We start from the raw sequence: 11,258 nt of genomic DNA on the forward strand, positions 1-11,258 counted from the left end.
TGTTAAGCTTTTTTATATACCTTACAGTACAGTATTTTGTGCTCTTACAGTGCGTTTATAGGCAACTGCCTAAGTTTGCTCTTATTTGTTTAAATTGCCCTCACAAGTTATTGTTTTAAAACTTTTTCCGCTTCCTTACAAATAGCCACAGTCATTAATGAGAAGAAAAAAAAAGGAATAATAGTCAAATCAGTATTCGAACGTGCAAATTAATGACATGTGTCAGTTTAATGATTTTTAAGCAGAGGCTTGTTGGTAACATATCTGATTACCCAGTAAACCTAGATTAACTATGACCAGAACTGAATACAAATCTGACCACACCATTATGCTAATGGTATTTTGTTAAGCAATTGTGCACACATTATGTGAATTGTTACTTGGGACCTAAACAGAGGCCCTCATTGTCCCACTCTGTTTAATTGGTTTTTTTTTTTGTTTGCAGTTATTTTTTTTTTTTAGGTTCGTAAAATTGTCCTTTCACCTTAATTGACACCTTACAGTACAAGCAGGACATTACATCATTTGAACCCTGACTATGTGACCACTGCTCGTACTAGTCTTCGCTGAAATTATGTCCTGATGTTTTTTCCCCCCCAGTTTATGCTTTCTTTTAGGGAGCATATGTAGCCATGTTCTTCTGATAATTGCCTTGTTTTCATTCATTCTTTTCAATCCTCCATGGTATGCAGCGCATATGTAATACAGGCTGTAAAATCATTCATTTATTTCTATAGTACAAGGATAGGTACAAGGATACGTACGTAAAAACTTAAAATAAGACTAAGACTGTAGAACATAAAACATAATTCGAAAGTGCATCACCTCTTCGAGCAAAGCTTCACTGGCTCCCCATCAAAGAAAGAATAAATTTTAAGATCAACACAATGACCCACAAGATCATCCACGGCGAATCCCCTGGCTACATGAATGAATTGATCGACCTCCCTGCTAGAAACAGATCTAATTCTTCACGAACTTTTCTTAACCTACACCTTCCCAATTGTAGAGGAATTATGTACAAGACCTACTACGCATCCAGTTTCTCTTTTTTGGGCAGCCAGCTTTGGAACGCTATACCCAGACCGATCTGATTAATAAACGACTTCTTGCCCTTTAGAAAAATGCTGAAAGCTCATCTCTTTAAGCAAGCCTACCCAAATGCCCCAACCTAATCTCTCCAACTTCCACCCCCACTTCTGTTCTGACTCAAATACCAACCTCCCATCCTTCTCTTTCCATCTCTCCTTAATTTTATCCCTCCTTACCCTTTCTCCCAAATTACACTATCCCATCCTGTCTACCCTCTTTTATCCTAGTCATATATTATCTAGCTCAACTTATCATACACTACTAAGCCCAACTTTACATTGTTTTACTACTGTTTTATTAAAATTCTATTAACTTTGTATTTCAAATTACTATGTAAGCCGCATTGAGCCTGCATTATGTGGGAAAGCGCGGGGTACAAATGTAATAATAATAATAATAGTCTGGATCCAGTTCCAAATGGCCCATCTTATTGTACCACATACTATACTCGTACATTAAAGCCTGATTCTTTGTATGTGACAGCTTTCTTAAAGCTGAAACAGCGTTGGATACCTATTTTGAAAATGTATTGGGATGACAAAGGGTTTTGTGCAGCCCTGTCTGTTGATATCATGGATCACGGTGGCGCCGCCCACAGTACACCTGACAGAGTTTACATGTTGCAGATTTCTACACTCTTATATTTCTGATGGCATGCTAATTTTATCCGGTCCCCAATTCGGTCCCATAGGGATTGCGAACACATAGTTTGATCTGCCCCCGAATCCAGAAGCCCTTCCACTGGGACTCCCCCAATCTCCACCCACTGAGTGAAACGGGGCTCAAGATGTGGGGAAGAGCGTGAGGTCAAACCTAACCTAGCCCTGCAGTCCCTTCGTAGATGTCCCTGCTGCCCACACCGGTAACATTGTCGTACTTCACTGCTCCCACCCTCTCTAGATCCATGGAATACTCTAAGAGGTTTAGTTTTCAATTCTTGATCAAACTCTTTGCTCCCTCCAGAGCACTGGGACTTTAGGTAACACTCCATACCCTTTATCACTGCCTCCAATGTATCACACCCTCTCTTTATTAGGTCTATTTTTATTACTTCAGGCAAGGCATGTAAAAATTGCTCTAGGACAAGTTCTTGTATAACCTGTAGCACTGACCTTTTGTCAGACTACAGCCATTTTGTCGCAAGGTCCATTAACTTCTGTGTGAGGGCTCTGGGTGTGTCCCCCTCTGTCCATCTCCAGCTTCGGAACCTCCTACGATAGATGTGTTTACTCACCCCATATCTGTCCAGAATAGCACTTTTCAAACGCGCATAGTCCGCCACCTCAGCAGGGGGATAAGCTCCGGAAAGCAGCTAAGGCTTCTCCTGATAACGCTGGAGCCAGACGGATAGTCACCCCGTTGCAACAGCCACCCTCTCAAAGGTTCCCAAATAGTCCTCGATATCATCTCCTGGTGCCAGCTTACCCCAGGGCAGCCAATTCACTGTCCCTGGTTCTTCGCGTAGTCGGGCCGCACCATGTCCAGCTTCTTCTGTCATCGGTCCTCCTCTCCTAGACGCCACTCCTGTCCTGCAACATTTCTTGTACTAAGTCAAAAAGGGGTTGCTGCTGTGCCCGTGACGCTGCCAAGAAGTCCTCCAGAAACCTTTGGGCCATTTCCTGCTGTTTCTGGAACTGGTGAGCCATAAATGCCATCAACTCCTTAGGATCCGTCGTCCCTGGCGGATAATGACCTGAAACACAAAGAAGAGAAGACCTAAGTGCTGCTCCTTCTCAACTTTTGCCCCCAAAAGGCCCACTCTTTTCACAGAACTTACAATCCCTCCCTAAGTTTAGTATATGCTTACCAGAGCTCGGAGAGTTCATACTTTCCCAGCGGGACTTCACAACGGTCCCACCACTGCCACCACTTATGTCAGCAGGTCCCCCTTCCACTCTTTGGCCTGGGTCGACCCTGCTTAGGGGATATGCTTCAATGCTGGCTTCTCTCTTTTGACACCGGTCAACACCTGTTCCCTTCTCTCCCAGAGCCAGGACCTTCTGGATTCACTGCTCCTTTGACTTGTACTTCAGTAAAAACCCAATAAATGGACAGGGACTCCAACATTCTTATAATAAAGGTTTCTCATTTATTTATACCAGTTCGTCTGTAGCCACTTCAACAGCACAGCATACTGCATAGGTTCTTTGACATTTGTTCACATTCACAATGTCACACAGGGTTATATCCACTAGCTTGCTGCTTATAGTTCAGTCCTTTAACATCACTTTCTCTTTTCAGGTAGCCACTAATTATCTTGTTAATCACTAGTTTCTTACAACACACAGTATTTAACTTCCCATATTCTTAACCTTTTGAGTTACCTGCTGCCACAGATTTCTTCCTAGATGCATCAATTCTGTCTTTCCAATTCTAGACAGTTTAGGAAATACAGCAGCCAGTAAACCTCTCACCTTAGTACCAGCAGTCTGTGTAAATGCAGCCACCTCCATACTGTCTTCCTGGCTCTCCTCTATATCCTCCTTTTTATCCCATTCCATCTCTTCTTCCTCCTCCCAGAGCTCCCCCAGCTGCTCCTCATCTCCCTGATTAGAAACCATCTCCCAATCCTGCCCTTCCCCCTTCACTTCCTGTGAGTCCTGTTTTGGGTCAGGTGCATTGTGGGAATGGTGGTCCCTGGGCTTATTCCTTATTCTAAACAGTCTCTTGGCCACTGGAGGGCGTGCTCCTCCTCTACAAGAGGTTTCTGAATGCCTCCCTATCTCCCTCTGGGGCTGCTCTCGCTTTCCTTGAGACTGTCTTCTCAGTAAACCCTCACAACGCTTAACCCAACATCATCTTTCCTTGAAGGAGATTCTTCCTGGACCCATCTGTCTGATCTTTGCCCTTCACCTACTCTTTTGTCTGGAACATGAAAAGGACTTTGCATTTTGGACTTTTGCCATAATGAAGTATTTGCTATAATGATGAGTTTGTTTTTTATTCTTACAACTCTTTGTTTTTCTCCTATTCTTGTTGCTCACTATCCACTCTTTGTTTTTATTCTTCCCATTCATACTACTCTTAATATGTCTGCAACTTCTGTTGCATAGTCTTCTAATGCTATGCTGTCTGCTGCTATACTGGTTAACTGTTCTTGTATTGCAGTTAACTGTACTGAATTCTTTATTAGTCGTATTAATTGTCCCCTATCTCTTTCTCCTGACTTTGCAGCTTATCTTCTTATTTTGGCTCGTTTGTGTATTTCCTTTTCTGGTACATGTCAACACTTAGATCAAGTATTATCTTGTGTGACAGTTATTCCTTTTAATTTTTATTTGTGCTGTTTTTCCTTTTATGTATATTTTCTGGCTCTATTCCACTCCCTTATACCCATATATTCCTGGGAATGCTTCTGGTATCTGTACACCTGTGCGCTTGATTTTCTATTCCTGCTGAATTTTGTTTGTTTTCTAGCACTTAACAATGCCGTTTTTCCCTCCTAGCTTGCAGGCCGTTACTCATGCTAAGTGGCTTTAGAAATTTTGATATGACATATTGCGATTTCTTAATTTACTGTCTCTCTGCACATTCTGTTGTTGTTTCTGTTGATGCTTGTTTTTCAGGTTTCTGTCCTTGTGTAAGAAATATACCACCATAGTTTTTATTTATTTATTTATTTATTGCACTTGTATCCCACATTTTCCCACCTATTTGCAGGCTCAATATGGCTTACAAAGATCTGTTATGGCATCGCCTTAACAGAGGAGAAATGCAATTGGTGTTACAGAGTGATACTTTTACTCATGATACCATGCCATTGCTTTATGTTTCCCCTTAGACATATCATTCTCTCCTGCACCCCATTTTTGTCCTCTTAAATTTTATTTTTTCATTTTTAATCATTAGATTTTTAGCCTAATCATCCCTTGTGACCTTTTCTTTCTGCAACACTGGCTCTGAAGAACCCAGTCCTATTTACCACCTCTGTGTATGCTCCGAGTGTGTGAAAGGCTTCATGCTCTTCGCTATTTTCAGCCTTTCAAGAGGGAAATGTATATTCTTTCCTATAATAGGCCTGTTCTAAGGGCTAGGCCTAAGGCCTGTGCTTTGCTCAGTTTGGTTCTGGGAACTTGGCCTAACAAGTTAGCATCTTTGCAACATACAGTGTTTTTCTCAGGAGCTGAAATCATGCCTTTCATATAAGGTAACCTTGGCAGTTGCTGACATACTAGTTTCAGTGTGAGCCTAAGATGTCCAGAGTGTTTCATTTGGGGAGATAGACAGAGAGAGGACACAAGGGTATTCTGGCTATGCACACAGAACTCATAAGTAATTAGCCAATGACCACTGACTGTTCACTTGGACACACACACATCAAGAGAGAGTGATATAACACAGGAATATCCATGTATGACACAGACTAGTTTCTGATTCTAGTTTGGGAAAAGTCACATGATTTCTGGGAAAGCAGAACTTGTAACAGAATATATATGATGTCCGGGAGGTGTTAGCTGAGCAGTCCCTTGTCTTTCAGGAGGATGCACATTGCTAACTGACAACCTGCTCCAAGGGAGAGAACTATTGTTTGTATTTTTTGGCTCTGTGAGATAATAAAGGTAATTCACTGGCTGCGCCTAACAGAGTCTAAGTTCTCTTTTTATTTTTTTACAGCCTATGAGGTTGTAGTGTTTTCTCTCCCAAAGTGCAAGCCGATTTTCTCAGCAGGCATCAAATCAACCCGGCGGAATGAGAACTGGCAGAAGAAGTTTTTCTTCAGATTTGTGCCAAATGGGGGACTCCCGGAATGGATCTAATGGCGTCAAGTGCAAACGCCAAAGTGCCTCGCTTTTTCAGCAGAAGGAGAGATCCTCGCTCGGCGGGCTTGGATGCGCTGGCTCAACCTTGGCCCTCGGGCCTCCTCTATGTGTTCCCTCCTTGGCCCTTGATAGGGCGAGTCCTCCTGCGAATTCGACTGCACCAAGGATTGGTGATTCTCATCGCCCCGGACTGGCCAAGGCGTCCGTGGTTTGCGGATCTCCGTCGGATGATGATGGAGGCTCCATTTCCTTTGCCTCTGGTGCCGAACCTGTTGGTTCAAGGTCCAGTGACTATGGAGGATCCTTGCCGATTTGGTCTTATGGCCTGGCTCTTGAGAGGGCACAATTGAGAGATAAGGGCTACTCTAACAAGGTCATCTCCACTCTCTTGCAGGCCCGCAAGTGGTCTACCTCCGCAGCTTATGCTCGGATCTGGTGCAAGTTTGAGGCGTGGTGTGTTTCAAAGGTGATCACACCCATGCGGACTACAGTCTCGCTGGTGCTGGACTTTTTGCAGGATGGCTTACAATTCCCTGTGGGTCCAAGTGGCAGCATTGGCGTGCTTTCGAGGGAAAGTCTCGGGCTTGTCCCAGGCTGCTCATTCGGACATTGTCCGATTCCTCAGAGAGGCGCTTTGGCTCCAGCCTCCCATGTGGCTGCCTTGTCCGGCCTGGAACCTGGGGCTAGTGTTGAAGGCCCTCCAGAGTTTGCCTTTCGAGCCGCTTAAGCGAGCCTCGGAGAAGGATGTGACTCTTAAGACAGTCTTTTTGGTGGCCATGACATCGGCTAGACGCGTGTCTGAGCTTCAGGTCCTGTCCTGTCGGGACCTTTTTCTCCAATTTTCGGAGTCCGGAGTTATGGTACATACAGTGCCTTCCTTCCTGCCCAAGGTGTTTTCAGCATTTCACCTGAACCAGCCCATTTTTCTTTCTTTGCTAGGGAGGATTTTCCGGATTCCTTTGGGCAATTACACCTATTGGATGTCTGCAGGGCTCTGTTGCAGTATCTACAGATGCCAAATGACTTCAGGACTTCTGATCACCTTTTTGTATTGTTGACAGGTCCTTGACGTAGAGGTCCGGGGTCTAAGGCCACTATAGCCCGTTGGCTCAAGGAAGTCATTTTTTCTGCGTATCTGCTTGCAGGACGGTCTCCGCCTGAAGCGTTTAAAGCGCATTCCACGAGAGCAGTTTCCTCCTCGTGGGCTGAAACGGATGCACTTTCTCTTCACGAGATCTGTAGTGCGGCTACCTGGGCTTCTCAGCTCTCTTTTGTTCGGCATTACAGGCTGGATGTTGCAGCGAAGCAAGACGCGCATTTTGGAGCGCAAGTGCTTGCTCGCGGAGTGGCCTGTTCCCACCCTAAGTAGGGAGTGCTTTTGTACATCCCATCAGTTAATGGATTCATCTGCTGCTGATGACAAGGAAGGGAAAATTAGGTTCTTACCTTGGTAATTTTCTTTCCTTTAGTCACAGCAGATGAATCCATGATCCCTCCTTGTCTGACTTTATTTTTGGTTCAGATCTTTCATACAGATATATATCTCATTGGGAGAAGTTGGAAACCAGTTCTCAGAAGTTCTACATGCTGTTCTGTTACAGGAGGTTGAGATCATCCCTCCGTTTGGATACTGCTCCGGTTCTGGGGCATTTGTTTGCTGCGAGGAAAGTTTGTTATTCTACCTTGAGGATTCACTCTGCTTTGGAAATTTCAAATACTGAAGGCAGAAAGGGCTAGCCGTCCAAGGGTCACTGTGGTTTTTCAGTGTTCTCTATCTCCACCTGCTGGTAGGCGGATACATAAGTACATATATAAGTGCATAAGTACATAAGTAATGCCACACTGGGAAAAGACCAAGGGTCCATCGAGCCCAGCATCCTGTCCACGACAGCGGCCAATCCAGGCCAAGGGCACCTGGCGAACTTCCCAAATGTACAAACATTCTATACGTGTTATTCCTGGAATTGTGGATTTTTCCCAAGTCCATTTAGTAGTGGTTTATGGACTTGTTCTTTAGGAAATCGCTAACCGCCTTCACCACATTCTCCGGAAACGAATTCCAGAGTTTAATTATGCGTTGGGTGAAGAAAAATTTTCTCCGATTTGTTTTAAATTTACTATACTAGTCCTAGTATTTTTGGAAAGTGTGAACAGATGCTTCACATCCAAAAATACTAGGACTAGGGGGCATGCGATGAAACTACGGTTAATGGATTCATCTGCTGTGACTAAAGGAAAGAAAATTACCAAGGTAAGAACCTAATTTTCCCTTTATTATCCTCACTTTAATATTCCCTTATCTCTTGTTTGTCTGTCCTAATTAGATTGTAAGCTCTGTCGAGCAGGGACTGTCTCTTCATGTTCAAGTTTACAGCACTGCGTACATCTAGTAGCACTATAGAAATGATAAGTAGTAGTAGTCTTTGGGATTCCAGAACCTTGCTACTCTTTGGGATTCTGGAATCTTGCTACTCTTTGTCCTTATCCCTTATCTGGCCTGTTTGTCTGTCCTGGTTAGATTGTGAGCTGTGTCGAGCAGGGAATGTCTCTTCATGTTCAAGTGTACAGTGCTGCGTACGTCCAGTAGCGCTATAGAAATGACAAGTAGTAGTAAGATACATTGGGGCTAATATTCAGATTATGGGAGGTAGCTGGGCTGACTCCTGCAATCAGCACTGTGCCCACCTTCTTTGTACCATTTATTGATTTATTGGGATTTATTAACCGCCTTTATGAAGAGATTCACCCAAGGTGGTGTGTAGTAGGTACAGTTAAGCATAAAACTTACAATTTTGTTAACAGCTTAACAATAGTAAAATGAACACATAAAGACATAGACAGAATGAAAGAGGAAAACTTGAAAGCAGCAAATTGAGATAGGACTACCGTGAAACAGGGTAAAAAATATACACATTTAACAGCACTGAAATTCAATTAACAGAGATATAATATGATGTAAGCGTATATAGCAATGGAAACATTCAAATAACATTGCTATGATACTAGTGCTTTTTTACAATACTGCCATTCCTGGCTGGTTAAATGGTTTTGAATATCGTCTGGATTGTCTTATCACTGCCTTAGCACAAAGATTTGAAAAGTGTGACTACAACAGAAGCAGACTGACTTGCTTATAGTTTGCTTTAGAATTCCCTTTTGCCTGTGAAAGAGGACCTTTGCGCAAAACCCTTTCAACTATTTGGAACTAAAAGAAATTCTGCTCTTAGGCTCCTTTTGTTTGTTTTTAGCTTCATCCGTAATCTTAAGATACTGTCGGTTGTGTCTGTTCCTTTCTATTTCTCCTCAGGTTTATACATCTGAGGGATTGTCATAAATGTGGTTGCTTTGCATTGTGTATTCCCATTTCTTTGGCTTCGGGACGTGGGTCATTCTGGTTATAATGTCAGATCCTCAGGTAATAGAATGCCATGAAGATCAGCTTACTTTCAACATTGTTGTAAATACACTTTGCACAAACTTGTTTTGATAAAAACGTATAGAATTCTGAAACTAATTCCCGAAAAGTTCTGATAGAAAAATTTGATTTCTCTTATCCCTGTAGAGTGAGTTCAGCAGGACTTCGACCTTCCAGGTACCCCCTGGTAAAGGAATTAAGCAAACAGCTATAATCCAAAGAGCTCGGATGGATGTTCCATACCAAGCCAAGGTTCGCACACTCTTTGACTATGAAACAACCCTGTGTGGCACATGGAAAGGTGCTTCCGTCTACAATCTGATTGTCAAACAAGAAGATTATGTACTAGATTAGAAATATAATGCTTCCTGCTTCAGAGGGGGCTAGGAACCCCAGATCCTTGTTAAGTTCTAGCTCATTAGAGACCATAAAGCTATATGTCTCTGTTGATCACCCCACCCCTCACCTATCCACACCCATCCTGTTAGAATATCAATGATATGCTTTGATGTCCCCATGCATACCTCCTACCCACCCCCATCCTCCCACCCTGTCAGACTGTCATAGTAATGCTTGAATGTTTTCACTTATATACACTGTCAGCTAGCACATTTGCTTATTTCCGATCTGACGAAGAAGGGCAACCTTCGAAAGCTAATCAAGAAATGTATTAAGTTATGTCCAATAAAAAAGGTATCATCTTATTTTCTTTTCCATGTTTTATTTTGTTTGTTTTCTATTGATAACCTTATTTGACTATGAAACATTTCAGCCTGATTACTGAAGTCTGATTGAAAATCACCTTTTTCAGCTTCACAACTCAGAGTTGCCTGTTTATGAATGCAGAGGGTGGTGGAGAAAGTTGCATTTATGATGTCTGAACAGTGCTTTCAGACCTCAGGTTGACAGTTTGGGTGCAAGGCCGCCCTCAAGCAAGTGCAACCTACCAGATATAACAATTTGTCAGCTGTGGGACCTTCCTAGTGTGATTCCCTTGTAAGTGTTTTATTTCCTTATTACTTATTTGTTGAACCTAAGAAATTACAGGAGTTTGTGGAGTTGAAAGAACAGATGAAGAACCCTCTGCAGCAACTTCCTTTAGTTACCACTGTACCAGCTGCAATTACCTCAGAAAATGTGAATTGTGAGATTAACCATTTTGAGTTTTTCTTATTTTCTCTGAGATTGTTTTCCTGATCTTGGATCTCCCAATTGTGGACAATTATATAATATATATTGATGAGAGAAAATGTTTTCTTTTTCCTTTATATTAATTTCTGTTTTTCCTTACATTTATGTGATAAATGTGAATGTAATTAAGTAAAATGATAAAAAAAACAATTTGTCAGCTGTTAAAAAGAGTACTGTAATCCTGTTTATTTTCTGGGTGTGTTCCACCAGATAAAACAGAATGCTGGCATTCACTGGAGTTCTCATGTTGGCAGTAAGAATTATGTACTTTCTGAAAATGGCACTTAACTCACCCATTTTCTGTGATCGGTTGCCACAGTTTAGACACTCTTTCTATAATGGCATATGGGCTCCCAGATTCTTTTATAGAATATTAGCGTTAGGTGGCATTGGCACACATACATTTAAGTGCACTCACTTATGCCGTGGCATAAATGTGATACATATGCCCTCAAAATACTTAGGAAAGGAATGGAAAACAAAAATGAGGACGTTATAATTCCTTTGTATCACTCCATGGTGCGACCGCACCGCGGATATTGTGAGATATAGTGGAATTGGAAAAGGTACAGAGAAGGGCGATGAAAATGATAAAAGAGATGGGACGACTTCCCTATGAGGAAAGGCTAAAGCAGCTAGGCCTCTTCAGCTTGGAGAAAAGGCGGCTGAGAGGAGATATGATAGAGGTCTATAAAATAATGAGTGGAGTGGAACGGGTAGATGTGAATCGCTTGTTTACCTTTTCCAAAAATACTAGCACTAGGGGGCACGCAATGAAGCTACAAAGTGGCAAATTTAAA

The 11,258-nt window shown here is 42.4% G+C and overlaps 1 protein-coding gene across 1 annotated transcript in view; it reads left to right on the forward strand.

Annotated features, from left to right (window-relative positions):
- Positions 1 to 9,778, forward strand: part of LOC115466189 (tachylectin-2-like) — a 39,151-nt gene extending 29,373 nt beyond the window's left edge. Inside the window, exon 4 of the mRNA XM_030197291.1 lies at positions 9,415 to 9,778. Within this exon, the coding sequence (XP_030053151.1) occupies positions 9,415 to 9,621 (207 nt within the window). The 3' untranslated portion in view covers positions 9,622 to 9,778. The remainder of the gene's footprint in view (positions 1 to 9,414) is intronic.
- Positions 9,779 to 11,258: the final 1,480 nt, after the last annotated feature.

The sequence above is a fragment of the Microcaecilia unicolor genome, chromosome 3 (assembly GCF_901765095.1).
Source record: "Microcaecilia unicolor chromosome 3, aMicUni1.1, whole genome shotgun sequence".
NCBI lineage: Eukaryota > Metazoa > Chordata > Amphibia > Gymnophiona > Siphonopidae > Microcaecilia > Microcaecilia unicolor.